The sequence below is a fragment of the Meleagris gallopavo genome, chromosome 6 (genome assembly GCF_000146605.3).
Source record: "Meleagris gallopavo isolate NT-WF06-2002-E0010 breed Aviagen turkey brand Nicholas breeding stock chromosome 6, Turkey_5.1, whole genome shotgun sequence".
Lineage (NCBI taxonomy): Eukaryota > Metazoa > Chordata > Aves > Galliformes > Phasianidae > Meleagris > Meleagris gallopavo.
The window spans coordinates 39,605,321-39,622,173 of record NC_015016.2 but is presented as its reverse complement, the minus strand read 5'-3'; the positions used below and the strand labels follow the sequence as shown (position 1 = coordinate 39,622,173).

Sequence of the window (16,853 nt, the reverse complement as noted above, 5' to 3'; positions counted from 1 at the left end):
GTCCTTATGTTAAGCGATCAGAAATGTAGTGGTTCAGAACCTTTCTAAAATAGCAATCAGTTTTTCAAGATGAATGTATTGTTGGATTTGTTGAAAGAAAGGTTTACATTTAAACACATGCAAGTCTGAGAAGCTCTTGTATATAGAGTTCCCACAAAATGCCTGAAAATACAGTATGACAATTGCTTTTGCAGTACAGTGATTACTCATTCCTCTTGAATGGGAAAAGCTGATATGGAAATGTAGCAATTATCACAATGAATTAGCAGAAGTAACTTTCTCCTTGACAGTAAGCTGTTGACTCAGCTCCTATGATAAAATAATTCAGTATTTCCTTAACAGAAATATTTCAGCCAATGCTCTAACTTCCCATGTAAAATAGATTACTAAAATCAAATTAAACAAACTACTAGTCTGTTCTGTCCTCTGTCTTCACCATGCATCAACAGAAAAACTAGAATACAGATCATCTCCTAGACCTTTCCTCCAGCCTACTTCACATTGCTGTTAACAGAAAACTTACATCTTTGGATATGACTGGCCATTCTTCTTTCTACCACAAACATCTCTGAGTTTTGAGGAGTTCTGCAGAGTTTTTATTGGTCAAAATCAGTTTACTAACACAGTCTACTCAAGAGGTCCCAAACTAGCTGGTGCTAGCACAATCACATCATTAAACAACTGAGGTCAGAAATCCTTAACTGACTTCTTCCAGTGTGAAACTGTTTAAGTAGATTAAACCCCTATAGAAAAGTACAGCCTCTTCACACATACATAAGCTATTTCAAAATTAGTCAGCTTGAGTACCAGTAACCATGAGAGCGCACAGCCAAGCATGACTCAGGATTCAAAGTATTTATCTATCATTCTTCAATCTTCTGAAAATACATGAGATGAGCTCCATGCTCCTGAGATGGCCCCAGATGTTACCAATTTCAGAATGCTTCTGCTATAAATTACTAGGCAGTACTGTACTGGCAGCTTTGCTTTGTTGGTATTGCAACAGAATCACAACATACATGCATATAAGTAGTAATGAAAGGATTTACTTTCTCTTCAAAGGCAACTGAAAATTACACGTGGTTGAAAACCTAACAAAATGTACTGCAGTGGGATAATATCATAAGACACTGAAGATAACAAAATACCTACTAAAAGTTAAAAGCAGTTGATGATGAAACATACAGCATAAATCTGCTGAAACGTCATTTATAATAAATGATTAAAAAGAAACAAACAAAGCTTACCTGCCAAACACCGATATTTGCTGTGGGTTCTGCAAACGGACGCTTGTAAACTCTACACATTTTTAAGGCATCAGAATATATCTCTGTGACGTTGTTTAACACTGCAAAGACAGCAGCCAGCGGATAAACACACGAGAAAAGACTGACGTAGCCAAACTGTAAAAACAACTCCAAGTAATCATCAAAAGTACCCTGGAAAACAGAGGAAAGAAAAAAAAAAAAAAAGCAACTTTTACTCAGAAAAAATACATGAAGACGTGGAATTAATAGTACAGCTATAAACATGGTTCCTCATGTCAAATTATCTGCCTGATAATGATCAGCAGTAGGAGAAAAGACATCCTGTCTAGTAATTTTTACAATACTAAATTATTCAGAACTTCTTAATATGGGTAGGTCAAGGTTTTCCCTTCGCCTAATGCACTCTCTGTATCGTTCACTTATCCATATTACATGAAGTATATGAAGTAATTGTATGAACAGACTCACTGTAAGTTCTTGACTATCCCAGTGAAACAGCTACTGACAGAACAGTGTAGGACAAGAAAACAGCATCATTCATGTAACTGGCAGAACACTCTCCTCACAATGCTCTTACAAATAGGCCTAGTACTTCAGACGGTCCAGGAAAGGTCTAACCAGAAACATAGGTTTCAAACAGGCAACTCTTCTCTAATATTCCTGCACATCTATTTCAAATGAGTAAGTTAGAATTAATTGCCTACTTGAAGGCTAAAATGTCAAAATGTAGCACTGGCATCTGAAAGGAACAATTAATGCAAACAAAAAGCCCTATTCTGGCAAATCTGCAATGCATCTATCTCCTTATTTTTGAATCAACAATTCGGGTACTTAAATGCTGATTAAGTATTCACATGTAGGTCTTTATACATATTTACATACTAATTTTGTTATATTAATAATAGTTTTCTGTGATTGCAGCAATTATTCATGAAAACGAAGAATAAACCAATAATTTCTAAAGAAAAGGATTGATTTTGTCCAATGTGTTCTCTGAACAAAGGGTGATGAAATATCATAAACTACTTAAACTAGGATACAGCTATTTGGTATTCATCCAGACCCACACATTTTCTTCTCTCTCAAAATAAAATAAACGAACCAACAAAACTATCGATTAAGATTTGACAGTAACTGAGATTAGTACAGGAAATATAACATTAGTTTTGGTTCCATGCATCACAGACACAATTTTCTAATCTTCTGGTTGATGACAGTTAAACCAACTCTAGCACCTGGTGCTCTTGCTCTAGCAAACGGGCAGCAGAAGCCAGCAAGCTCAGAAATCAACATGGGCCACTCATCAGCTACATTCCTCATTCAAGCTCGTTTTCACATCTCACATACAAACAGGTTTGCTCTGCAGGCGAGACCTTGAGGAGCTGTGTAACGTTTAAAATCAAGGAGATTTTTTTCCACAAAGATTTCCTGTATGAACTCTGAATTTTAGCAAGGTCTTCATTAGGGGCATTTGTGCAGCATCACTCACTGGAGTGGCAGTCACACATTTGTCCGTGCTGTCAGTTACATGTTTCAAGCAAGGAGCAGTGTGTCCCTTTATAATTCTCCCCCTGGTAACTGCACTGCATTTCCACTTTCTTGCTCAATACCTACTGACTTCTCAGCACAGCAGTCTGAAAATAAAACGAGCATCTACTTTTCTCCTACTTGATTTACAACACTTTATGAAGGAAACATCTGAGAGGATGTTAACTGTGCTATTATCACTGTTATCAACCTCCTGTTGCCCTAGCCACAGGAGCAGCACAATCTATGGCATCAAGGAAACAATCAACAAAGCAACCCAGGATTCAAAATGAATTAGGAGAGAAAAAACAGAGGTGAAATAAGGACTACAAGCTTTCATACTTTAAATCAGTTGAAGGGCTGGAGAGACACAAAAAGGAGGTGAGGGGAGAGGGCAAGGAGGGCAAAGAGAAATTAGAATATTAAAGGGTAAGTGAAGAAAGGAAAGGGAAAGAAAAAATCCTGAAACACAGAATTCTGTCAACACTCCTGCTGAACTCCTCAGTTACTAAACATAGTCAAATGCTTCCCCCTTGTGACAGATGTAATTTTAGTAATACTCTTTTCTGCTGACAGCTCAACACTTAGAAACAAGTGGTCTAATACCGTGTATACTATATACACAAATATAGCACAATCAAAATATTTAGATTGAAGTTAAAATCTAAGGTGTTGAATACACCGTGTACTGGACTGAAACTGAGGCAAGAAGTGGGCAACTCAAAGGCAAAGTCATAACCCCACAACTGGACCTACTGTTTCTCCTTGAAAAATTATTCAAGGTATGACCACACAACAGGTGCAGATACATCTGATCTGCAAGAGGCACTGGCCAGCAGGATTCAGACACCACGCTGGCTTTGTATGTGCCAGTTAAGAACCAGAAGTCAGATCAGCTCTAGGAGCCAGAACTTATTTGGTCAGGCAAGTCGACACCTGCTGCCAATTCACAGCCCTTGGATCTGTGCTGGTGTGTTTTCAGGCTCCTTGCTGGACCATGCTGATTTACCAGTTCAGACACTAACTTAAGGATTTCTGCTGTGCTCTCCACTGTAAGACAGGTGCTCTCTGCCAATCTACCTCCCCATATATGAAGTGAAAGATACCAACAGTCCCAGTGAAATGTTAGTACAATTATTCAGCTGCAAAGGTAGTATTTTCATTTCCCACTTCATGGTACTCTCACATTTCAAAATAAATTTCTAACTCTGATGTTCTCTACTTTTACATAAAAAGTACATGACCTACATCTATTTCTTACTCTGTAAAGGCATAAAGCATTAAATCCCTTGTGACTATGCTTGCAGCATTCGACGGAACAAGCTGTCAGTCACTCTGTAAGGTCTTAACATACACACTACTGCATTTTGTCAACTCCTCTAGAACACCAAGTAATGAATTCCACAACACGTGTTAAATACAGAGAAACAAATCAACCAAATTCAAATCAAGAAGTAAAGTATGGTGGAGACAATAATATACTAAGCAAGACCTATTCCAAGAAAACTTACCAGTTTAACGTAATAAGATGACACAAATACATCTTAAAACTTTGTGGATGGTGAGAAGGAAATCCTAAAAACAACACAGGTAAAATTGATGATCTGATTTTGTGTTGTTTGTCATGTGCTTACTGACTATGAAGCCATCAGAAACTGAGATAGGAAGACAGCACGAATGCCAAAGCTGTAATTTCAAGAAGAAGAGCTTCCAGCAGTAGTACTGGCCTAAAGAGTTCATCTCTTCTGCCTTCTTAGGTTGCGCTGGCTACTGTGCTCATTAACCTAACTCTTACAATAATTTTATGTTGCCATTGTGAACGATGACTGCCAAGTCCAGCATACGAGATGGCCAAAAACACTGCTGGGATTAGGAGAAATGTAGAAGATAGCAAGTATAGCAGTTGGGCTATTCCAGGACTGCAGCACCTGTTGTGCTAGTGGGAACACTTCTGGGACCAAGCCAGAAGGTGTAAACAGGCTCCAAAGAACAAGAAATCTCCAGTGAGTGTTAAACAGAAATAGAGAAATAGAAAAGCAGAAACAGCTGACAGAGAGAATGACAAACAAAACTTGACTTCCTTAAGTACAGGAGTACCCAGGTCTTTCAGTAGAAGAAACATGCAGTTACACTGCTGCTGCTTGGTTGTTTGTTGGTTTTGGGTTTTTTTGTTTGTTTGTTTTGTAGCCCTTGTAACTCTCACTGCTAGGGCTAAAAATAATTCAAAAGACAACAAACAGTAGAAAAATGTGACTGCTCCAAGCATAATGAAGGGCCTTTGCTCTGGACATAGTAACCCATCTTTCTGCGTTTGGGCGATACAACAGAGAGATCAATTCAGTAAGAAGTAAGGATTCTAAGTTCCACCACATAAGAATAAAATCTAGACATCAGGGTTTCCCTCGCAAGATATAATTTGGGCACTAGGAGTCTACAAATGTAGCTTATCCCCCAGTGAATTGACAAAAATGATCTGCTGTTTCAAAAGCAACAATTGCTATCACATTCTATAATGAGAAACAAGCAATTCCTTACTCTGTTCCACTCTTTGTTTCTAAAAAGAAGATTATGACTATTGCCAAGAGGTCAAACTATACTTATCATGTATTCAGAGCACCTTCTGAAATAAAATAGCTACTCTAATGTACTACATTGCAGCTAACAACAATTCACCTGAAACCACTTTTTAGCAGCATATAATCTAGCAAAATATATATCCTAACAACATATGAGCATATTCAACATACAAAATAGGTGCCCATTTCTTTTTCCAAGTTGACTTGTTCAACTAATGACAGGTCCGTTTCTGTTTTCAGAGAATGCGTGTGTTTCTTCATCTTCTTCACATGTCTCTTCTGAAGCCAGTAAGGAAGCAGGGATTCTGCAAATTGATTGAGGATCTGTGAAGTTATCAGCAAAGTGGCCAAGCTCTAAAAAATAAAAATAAAAATACATTAAAAAAAAAGCAATTAATAGACCTGCAATAAGTCTGTGATCGTTTCTAATTTTGTGTGTTCTATTAACACTGCAAGTTCTTACACCACAACAAAAGCAGCCAGCATAATAAAACTAGCAATAGCAAATGAGAAGGATAGCTGCTCTGGTTCCCATTCTTTGCAATGTGCTGAAAAGAACTAAATAGGTCTTTAGATAATTAACTATTTAGTGGATCTTTATGCATCTTGGAAACAGTACAGGAAGTCCAATGAAAGCTAAACACTTAACAATACGTCATTTATCACTAACAGAGGTAAACAATGGACTTAAAAGAATACATATTAAGTTTCTACAGCCAAAGAAATAATTACTTTTACTTGATTTTCATGCATTTGATTTCAAGCAATATTAACAACAGAAAACTGATTTAAAATACCAATGACAAATTATTGTTGCTTCTATTTATTTTCAATTTCTCACTGTAGTAATAAACTTAATAATACTCCTATCCTCAGGAACCTCTCAATAAGAACACTATAAAGAAAAACACTTTGTAACATAAAGGAAAAGAAGAGGAAATGAAAATTCCCCAGCTTCATCAGTGTGAGGGAGCAATCAATTTCTTTTTCTCATCTGCAAGGAGAAAAATGATCGCTCTACATTACTCTGTTATCATTCTGCAGATGTGCAAGATAAATTGAAATATGGAACTGTATTCATAAGAAAATATAAACTTGACAACAACAATACATACATGTACATATTTAGAAAAACTACTGAAAAAAATCAGCACTATTTCAAGCAATCCTTTATTTTCCTAGCTGCATCATTGTTTTTAATGTTTGAGTAACTTACCTGTCTCAGAAGTTTCATATCAAACAGCACAAAAGCAATGTAGAAGAGAGATGCAAAACAATTCAAGAAGTTGAACTGCAAATGAAAATATTTGTTATTATGCAAGTGGAAATTCATGGCTTGAGAACAAAATGCCAAGTATCATCTAACAGTTACTCTGATTCCACACAGATACAAACTGTCCATTAAATTGAATTTCTTTACCACCTTTAAAACTACATCAGAAAAAAATAATTCTGATCGTATTGATCCAACTCCTATTTCCATTAAACTACCTCGATGCCTTCCTAAAGCACAATATACAATGTGTTATACATTTAAATTATAAAATGTGAACACTTTAAACACCTGTCATCGTCTACTTATCTTCCACAATTTGGCGTTGATCTTAGTTCAGGGTGATGACTTTTTTCAAATAAAAATGATGACAAAATCTATTTATTGGAAGACATCTCTTTAGATATGTATAACTGTTCCTCAATTGATGTTAGTTTTCTGTTTAACCAGTTCAGGAGGTTTTATGACCGAGAAGAATATTCCCTACTACTAAAATGAGAAATAAATCACAGTATTGTACCTGAAAAATCATGATCGGGCACTGCAGTAGAACTTTTCTCAAGATTTACAGTACAGTCTCTTAGAATCAATACAAGCACCTAATCCTCTCCCATTCACTTTACAGTATATATGTATGCACGCAAGAGCAACTTATTCAGAGGCCCGAGGTAAATATATCAATATATATATTCAATATATATTATGAGCTGAACGCAAGCAGAGTAATGGACAAGTATATCCAGTCTCCTCTGATTAGCTGGTTGAACTTAGTACAAATGCAAGTTAATGTGTGAACTTCTTAAAGCGCAGTTTACCATAAAATGTTGCAAAAACCAAAAGGAATCATTCCCAGTTGAAGCCAGGACCACATCAACTAAGAGAAATATATATACATATATCCAGAGAATATAACAACTACATTGCATATCCAGAATCCTAATGAAAGAACAATCAATTCAAAAACAACTAACCTGTGCAATATAAAACAAGGTATTTATACAGCCTAGCAGTCACTGCAACCACAACAGAAATTCTGTTTCATCAAAAATTATTTGGCACTGAACAAAATTGAAAGTCAAAGCAGGAATGCTGGGAAAATACAAATAAAACACTTAACTTCCCTTTTTAAATAACCTTTTACTCCTCACACTACCTACTTACCACTAAAACCTTCAGAATTAAATGATTCTGATATGAAGACTCCAGCCTGTGATTTTCTAAAAAAATCAACAAAATTACTCATTAGTAAACAGCAGAAGCACACGCAATGTACTAAACACTGTTATACAAAACAGAAACATTTTTCCACCTAGAAATCATTTTAGTGGTAGTGTCTAAGGAATAGTTCCTCCAATAATTTATGGCAATAACAATTTATACGGTACCATCATTTCTTTAGTAGCAGCAGTGGCAATGCACAGATCCTGCAACTTCTCTAGTTGCCAGCCTCCATACCCAGATTCCTTCCTATGCTCTGCCACTTCAGCTGCTAACATCAGATCTTAGCTGAAAATAAGTCAAGTCGGAGACAATCAGATGAACTCCTAATCCTGTTCACTCTCTTCTGAGAGTGCCCAGAAGAAAATATTCTGATAAGGATGTGAAACCTCAATCTTCATTATACATATAATATACACAAACATTATTTTAAGACAATTTTGTTAATGTTTTTAGATTTTGTTCTGTTATCTCAGTGCTTCTATCCTCTGCAATGATGTATCACACACACACACACACGCACACACACACACAAAGATATATTCATCAAACTCAGGTTATGGAACAAAGACGCCAGGACAGTTTCCTCTGCTGTCTACCTCTAATCTCCTACCCTGATGATCTCACCTCCTCCCTTGGGCAAGCAATACGGCTAAAGTAGCCTAAGAAAGAACTAATTCAGAGAAGGGAGACTGGCATCAGAGAGAGGTTGAAGAGGAAGGCACGATCATCCCTTCTGCTAGACTCAGACCAAATTAAACCAAACATGGATCTGCTATCTCGTAACACTCCGAATAAAAGAAAGAAGTGAAAGTGGCCAGCTCTTTTACCCCTCAGTAAAGTAAGTCTTAAACATTTGTGATTCTAAATTATAATGTAAAAATAAGAATAATAAATAGTTTTCTTACCCCATGACGTTAAGAATTCAGCAGCATACCTATAGATACGGTTCATAATTTCAATCACGACAGCATATATGATACTGGGCACATACAGCATCAAGCTGCTGAAGGTGGACTTATTCTCCTCATGATAATCCAGAGCCCACTGTTCCAAGTCGAAGTAAATCATCATCACATACAGCGAGAAGTAGAGGCAAAGGCACACAAACGGTACGGACACCAGATAAATGCGTAACTGTCTCTTAATACTTGAGTACACCGGTTCCTCCCTCCCAGTGACAGGATTGATACCCAAAGCACCGTGGAAACCTGGCCTTGGTTCTTCAAACTGCCTCTTCATCAACAGTGTCCCCCAGCGGTACGTCATCACAGCGCAAATCCGCTTCCAAACTTCCAGGATCACAGTGGACCACAGCAGGTTGAATGTGGCAAACATTACATATTTGTCATAATCTTCCCATGCAAACACATAGTAAGGAATTCCAATGACAGCCATTGGAATCAATGCAAACGTGAAGTACTCTAAGAAGCCAAAGTAGAGAGCAATGGTTTCACCAAAGTAGGAGCGTATCTCATCTGCAGAGAAAAATGTCTCAGTTAAGACACTCAATATACATAGGAGTACAATAAATATCAAAATTGAACACAAATTAATCCCTTGGCCCAAATTTACGTTTTCTGATCTGTTGGGTTTTTTTTGTTTGTTTGTTTCTCCCTCTCCTACATTCCAAAACCAGAGAAGGTTATTTGCGTTATGTTATACAAATGCATATATTCAGATAGTAGGGAAGCCAAATACCTCAATACCTACAGTATCCAGAGCAAAATAAATACTAGCATTCTTAAAAACAGAATCTATAAAGGAATGGCTAGGGTGGCATATAAGTTTTTTATATCAAGTCAGTGACACCTGATTTCTAAAGTTTCTCAGTGGCATTATGTAGACATGGGAACCAAATTTGTTTCAATTTGCACAGTGTTAGAAGATCTAGCTGTGCTTTGCCACCCCTCAGTGAAATAAAGGAATAGATGAAAAAATATACTGAGTTCTTAAACACTTCTAAAAACACAAAGAGGCTAAGAAATTCCCTTCAGTAGACAATCAATACATGAAATGAACTATCGTTCTCACTCAAGTCTGCTTAAGTGTTCTAAAAGTTTGGATAGTGCAGTACTAATGGATATGACAGATGCACAATCTCCATGGAAAACAAGATCTCGCTTAAATTACTAACAAAAAAATTGTAGAGTACTAGCCATCATAATCTAGAAATGCCATCAGTTCTGAAGATTTAGAAATAACTAGCATACCGAGTTTAGAGTGTTAAAATCTGTTTTAATCTTTGCCTCCCTCAAAAACCAGGTCCTTTATAGTTGTATATCACTGCTACGTATTCACTCACGTAATAAAATATCACAGCCTGTGAATTGACACTGCACACGTATTCTGCATAAAAGACTAGCAGATCAAAAGCTCGTGTGCAATGCCAGAATACTGGTACGGCATGCAGTTTACAGAAAACAGCAGCAAAAATTCATAGCTGCCAATCAGATAAGCCTCTGAAAGCCAGAGGGAAAGGCAAACAAACAGAAAAATCATTATGCCAAAATCTTTTTCAATTAATCAAGAATTTATTATTAAATGAGTTTGAGTATAGACCACGAGCATCATTTCACGCTGCACGTGCACAACATAAAAGAGATCCCTAAATTAGTACATATATAGCAGGGTTAATGGAATTTACTTTTAAATTTTTTGTGTATTTGATGTCATTCAAAAAGAACCTCTCCTGTATAAACAAGAGAAGAGTACAGAGCGGAATCCTCTAGTCTGGAGGCAGGAATTATTGAGCCAGATCCTTAACTTCTATAGCTCAAGGAAGACTCTCAAGTAACCGCTGGACCAAGAGATTATCAGTCAGGCAAACTCTTAGTTTTTTTCTTCTTCATATAAAGTTCACAGCGTTTCTGCAAATTCAGAAGTTAACTCTCTCCACATTTGTCAGATTAAAACTTGTTTTCATTTTGAACTTTCTCAGTGTATATAATCCACTCCACTGAATCTAGCAACCAACAACTCACACTTTTGAAAAGCATACAAATCAATGTAGTTTTGTCAACTCCAGACATAGAGGAGCCTTCCTACCAAAAGTTAATTTGAAAATAAATAGTTTTGGCTTGGTCCACTACTGATTTGCTGATGTGTAGCGACACTTCTGTTAAAAGGAGACTGCTGCTAAGGTGGAACTATACTGACACTGTATCGCCAGACTAGCTCACCAATTTCATGTCCTGAACTCCCTCAGGGGGCTACTCAAAAGAACAGTGGGTGAAATTTTAAAACTCAATATTACAAGAAATAGTCATAGGGTGTTTGAACTGCATGTTCTGAGGTGTTTGAACTGCTCTGCTTGGGCCAAAGGTCTACATAGCACAGACCTTCTGCAGCCACAAGAAAGAAAATCATTATGAACTGAGAGACAGCAGCCTACACATCCTCTCAGGCTCCTACTTCACCCCAGAAAAGTTTCAGTGCTAGTCATCATAGCACATGAACCTACAGGCACTTTAGAATGAAGAAGAATTTGATGAAGCGACCTTGACTATGCATGTCAGCAAGTCCAGATAGGTTACAGTCAAGAAACCATTTACAAAGTACCTTCTTGGCTCCAAGTAACAGCAAGTTTAAGCGAACTTCAGTCCATGATAACTAACAAAGCAACTTGGGCAGAAAGGTAATATTAGAGAAGGTGAACTGTAGTGGGAATCTGGGAAGGTGACAAGGCAAACTCAGTGAAATGGGAACGCACCAAGGTAAACTGTTAGTGAAACAGGGAGGTGACAAGGTGAATTCCTAGTGAAACAACTGACTTCTTGTTACAATACTTACTTTCCACACAGGAGAATCACTTTTATAGAAGCTAAATGATGGAGCAGTAGTTGGGAAGGACCTTTGGTCTTCTCACACCAAGAGAAAATTCCTCCAGAAGAAACCCTGCACTTTATGCATAGCAGAGTAAGTGTTCACATACCTAAAGGTTGATAGCCAATTTTGACTCGGCCATACCAGGTGTGTCGGAGCTTTTTCAATTCTTCTCTGTCATGGAGTGGGAAAATCTGAACTAGAATACCATTGGTCAATAATCTTCTCACTAGAAGGAAAAAGAAGTACTAGTACTCTTGCCAAATACAAGAAAGTTGATATCAGCAAATGGGTTACATTACGTACTTACCAAACCTAAAGTTCCCTTGAATTTTCTTAGGTGACAAACAGTAATGGATAAAAACACTGTTATTAAAATGATATAGGAATTCTAGAAGAGAAACTATCTCCTAAGAAACTGTAGCATCTCTATCAATACACTAGTTGAAGCTACCATAAAGATACTACTTAGGGCATGCTGTTTCCAACATTTGCAGGTCATAAATCTACTCTTGAAACAATAAACATGTCATACTACTACCATTCCTTACCCCAAAAAGAAGCAAGTAAACTTACTATCGATAAAATATTTATTCATGAACAGGAGCACATTTATTCCAATGACTTCCTGTGGCCTTCCCCTGTAGATTTTGTAAAAAAAATTGTTTGGCGGTGGGTTTGGCTGTGTTTGTTTCCTTTTTTTTTTTATTTTTTAAACTACAAATTATTTGGGTACCAACTAAAAATAATAGATAACATAAACTTACTTGAAAATTTATTCAGCTAAAAAGAATGTAAAGCAAGAATATCAGTCTCATAGGAAGACTCAGGATGTAATGGTACTATGGAAGTCATTTGGTCCAACCTCCTGCTCAAAGGAGGTCCAGCTTAATTCAAGCTGTGCAGGATACTGTCCAATTAAGATTTAAATGTCTTCCAGGGAAGAATTCCCACAGTCTAAGATACTGTTCCAATGCTTGATTTTCCTCACTGTAAAGAACATTTTCTTAATATCTATTTGGAATTTTCTTTGTTACACTTTACATTCACTGCCCCTTGTTTCATCATCATGAAAATCTGAGAAGACAAGATAAATTAATAGTGTGATTTACATCTCGAGAGTTTATCTTAATTGCAGGAAAATTAAGGCTTTTTTTCCACCACGAAGACTGTCCTAAATCAAGATGCTGACACACAGACAACAAACTACCTTGCTTACCAATTGATTTTCCTGGATATAGCTTTGCCTGTGGATATCCAGGGATCATTTTTTCATCTCTAGCTCTCAAATTTTCAAGCTCATGTTTGATGATATACTGACATTCTGACATCGTAAGGAAATTGTGATTGTCATCTAAATAAAAAAAGAAAGTAGTAAGAAACTGTGCAGCATAATAAGACAACTGAGCAAAAAAAAAATACCAAAAAAGACCAGTCCAACAAACATCTTTTAGCAAAACCTCCACTTTTTAAAATGAACACCATAGGAAGAAGTTTTCTATAACTAGCACACATTTGCTACTGCATTTTTTACTACCCTGGTGAATTAAGAGAATGAATTCAAACACAAAGAATTATGAACTGCTGAAGACTGGGATAGCATACCAGCAAGTACTAGATACTGTTGACCTGTTGAAAGACTCTGTTATGTTTCCACTATTTGCCAATTTCAGAATCTCTATATCCATTTCTGCTATACAGTTCCCAAAGTATTTTTCTGAAAACTAAAAATGAATAAAACCACAGAATCATAGAATGGTTTGGGTTGGAAGGGACCTTTAAGATCATCTACTTCCAGCCCCCCTGCTGTAGGCAGGGCACCTCCCTACAGACCAGGCTGCTCAAAGCCCCATCCAGCCTAGCCTTGAAAAATGCTTGCTGCTTTTCAGAAAGCGTTTCACATCAATTATCACAGCAGTTTGGTTTTTTTTTATGGAACATAACGATAAACTATTTGAGACAACTAATTGTGATGAGAATACAAAAATAAGGAAATATAGTATGAAACTTTTTCAAAATCAATCCCAGTTTTTGAAGAACTACGTTAACAATCCTATCATAACACCATTCCAAGGGATAAACCATGAAAGATTTATTAGTGAAACTGATTATAAATGTACTCACAGCTTTGTAATGATACAAGAAGTTTAACAACGCTTACCTGCAAAATCTTTGAAAGTTTTTCTACTGCTGTATGTGAAACTTCTCATTGAATTATCATTACACTCCTTCACCAAACCCACAGTTTCAGCTCCCAGCAACAGCCTTAAGTGGGAAGCTCCAATTAGATAAATAGTTTCATCTCCATTTTCTGTAACCAACGGTTTAATCAGTAGTTGTGCACCTTTAAAGTAATAGAAGGAAAATAGGAACGGAATGCATTAAAATTATACCTAAAGAAAACTGTATCATATACCTATCATACTGGACCAGGAGCACTGAAGCTGTATGCTTACAGCGATAAAGAATTAAGGTTTCAACAGCATATGGTGTTCAGAATTTTGCAAGGTTACCCTCTGCTGTAGTATTGTTTCTGTGGAAGTGTTCACTGAAAATTAATTGTAACAATGAGGACAGTCTGGATTTACTCCTGTAATGCTCACATCACATCAGCAATCATTGCTTCGGCAGTCCCATTAGTTTTAAGAAGACTAGGCCTCTGAAATAGGCCTCCAAGCAAGTTTGGAGTCACAGATCCAATATCTGCAGAAAGTTTACTGACCATCAGATGTCAGATACAACAGTCATAAACAACAAAGTCATAAAGTGCCTTTCCAAGAGATTAGAAAAAATTCTAAAGAATTACAAAGCAAAGTTAAACTAACTTTAATTCTTGGAAGTATACTGGAACACCAAGAAATGAAATATTCTCTGTGTGAAAACATACAAGGTAGAAAAAAGATAATTAAAAGCCAATATGAATATATCAAGATTAATTTGCTTCCTGCAAACTCAGTTTTATTCTACAACATGAAGCCAAGGCTTGAAGGAAGAATAATAGATGTACCGCATCTTCATTTTGGTAATGATTTGATAAGATTTACAACTTTCTCTTAGTCAACATGAGAAACACACTCTAGAACATGAGCACAGAAAGTAACTAAAAATCTAAGTTGCATGACTTTACTCCTCTTTCACCACTAAGATGGATTCTAGACTTCAGTAGGCACATGACCTTACATCACTACTCTTAAATGACACCAAGCAACTTCAAAACTGAAGAATGGAATGGGACTGGCTAAACAGTAATTACTTTCATCATGAATCACATGAAAACTAATTTTCTGTCTGTCTTCATATTATGACAGCCAATCTATCTAAAGTGTTACAGAAGATCCTGTTATACTCACCTCCATTGGCCTTTTTGTCAACTATTCTTTTAGTGAACCATTCTATGGTTTCCTTTTTTGTGCCTTTTGCAAGCTCAATTACTACCAGAGGCCTGAAGTTAGGCTCAAAAGTATCCAAGAAAGACCAGGTTTCCTTCATCTTTTAAGAACCTTTTAAGTTCAAAAAAAACACAAAAATGACAGTATATTAGCATATATATATATACATATATATATGAAATATATATATATTAGAAAAGATATGAATGTAAAGAATGTAAAATTTTACTACAGTGATCACATGTATCTGTGCTTAGCACAGTGGCAGATGACCATTTATGTGGACCAACTGAAAAGAGCACTACAAAGCATTTGAATAACCCCCTGACCGTCACTTAGCATGATATTTTCAATCTTTTGGGGCATGTATATCTCACTCTCCAAGTATGGAAACTGTTTTTGCTATGTATTGCAAAGAACTGTTTTTTGAGAAAAAATAAAAACAAAGTAATAAGGAAGAACTAGCATCAAAAGCTCCAGTTTGCAACTTCCTACAGCATAATAATCATCAGCAAATGAAAACATTGACAAAAGAGAACATTAGTCAAACAGCTATCTAAAATAAATAAGCTTTTCCTGGTAAGAATGCAAACACATTATACGTTTATGGAGGTACTTTCTCAGCTAATCTTGTGAAGCTTTAACCAAGTATTCCAAGGAAACTTAAAGTACCTTTGTTAGGTGAGCAGGGCACTTCTCATGCAGACAAGCAAATTATGCTCACAGCAATTAAAAGATTTATTGAAAGTCATAAGCCAAGCATTCTGTAACAAAGTTCAGTCACAAAGTGCTAAGCATCAGCACAGACTATTCAAGTATATTAATCACCAAACTGAACTGTTCAGTTGATACTATGCCTTCAGTTCTTTATAGACACAAATCTACAGCGATAAGAACGTGATTTGGATTTACAGCTCTGAGCCTGAGCATGCAAACATTTAAAGAAAATGCATTAGGTTAATAAAATACTTTTAAAAGATTTCTAGTGCAAATCTGTACAATCAGAATGAGTCAGACAAAGGGAAATGCAATCAACATCATAAGGCATTGTAATCGTGGTGCCAGTGATTCACTACGTCACCCTGACAAGTCATTCCACCTTACTGCTTCACTTTCCATTGTTGTTTTATGTACATTTATATGTAACGACAATAACTGCCACACTCTGCATACTTCAACACAGAAAGGCACTGGTAATTGGTGAATACTACGGACATCCCTTCAGAGGAGCACTGCTGGGTGTTCCAGCTGCAGCAGAGCCCACACCAGCCAACTTCCAGCCATCCCTTCCAGCCTGAGAACGGCCTCTGCACGCACTGCGTGCTTCTGGAAACTTGCTCGTATACCGCTTATCCACAACCCCTGCGATCAATGCAGTGTGCGAGCAGGACTGCTGTTAGCTATCACAGCCTTATTGCTTCTAAAACACACAGAAGTGCTGAAGCCCTCTTCAAATCTGTGCTTCTGAGGTTGATACCACAAAGCTGGTTTGATTCGGCACATACAAGACCCAGCACCGAGTCAGCAGGACATAACGAAGTAGCTAGCTTGAGTTAGTGCACACAAAGCCTCGCACAGACTCGGTGGGACCGTGCTCTCACTTTCACGCAACGGGGCTCACACGGAGGGGTAAGCCTGGCTAGCGGGACACGAGTTCTGCCCAGCCCACCGGGCCACCGCCCGGCCAACAGCGCTGCCGCCGTGTTATGGCGGCCCAGCAGGCCAGCCCGCCCGCTTCCCTCAGCAGCCCTCTCCTTTCCAGGAGCCGCACGGCCGC

The 16,853-nt window shown here is 37.3% G+C and overlaps 1 protein-coding gene across 2 annotated transcripts in view; it reads right to left on the bottom strand.

Annotated features, from left to right (window-relative positions):
• The window catches only part of ANO10 (anoctamin 10), a 118,680-nt gene extending 103,493 nt beyond the window's left edge, over nt 1–15,187 (bottom strand). For both annotated transcript variants that reach the window (XM_003207213.3, XM_031553951.1), the window contains exons 1-9: nt 15,038–15,187; nt 13,849–14,031; nt 12,907–13,041; nt 11,797–11,916; nt 8,771–9,340; nt 7,806–7,861; nt 6,588–6,662; nt 5,543–5,725; nt 1,248–1,439 (exon numbers count right to left, since the gene is read on the bottom strand). In XM_003207213.3, the coding sequence (XP_003207261.1) occupies nt 1,248–1,439; nt 5,543–5,725; nt 6,588–6,662; nt 7,806–7,861; nt 8,771–9,340; nt 11,797–11,916; nt 12,907–13,041; nt 13,849–14,031; nt 15,038–15,176 (1,653 nt within the window). In that variant the 5' untranslated portion in view covers nt 15,177–15,187. The remainder of the gene's footprint in view (nt 1–1,247; nt 1,440–5,542; nt 5,726–6,587; nt 6,663–7,805; nt 7,862–8,770; nt 9,341–11,796; nt 11,917–12,906; nt 13,042–13,848; nt 14,032–15,037) is intronic.
• Between the last annotated feature and the right edge of the window lie 1,666 nt (nt 15,188–16,853).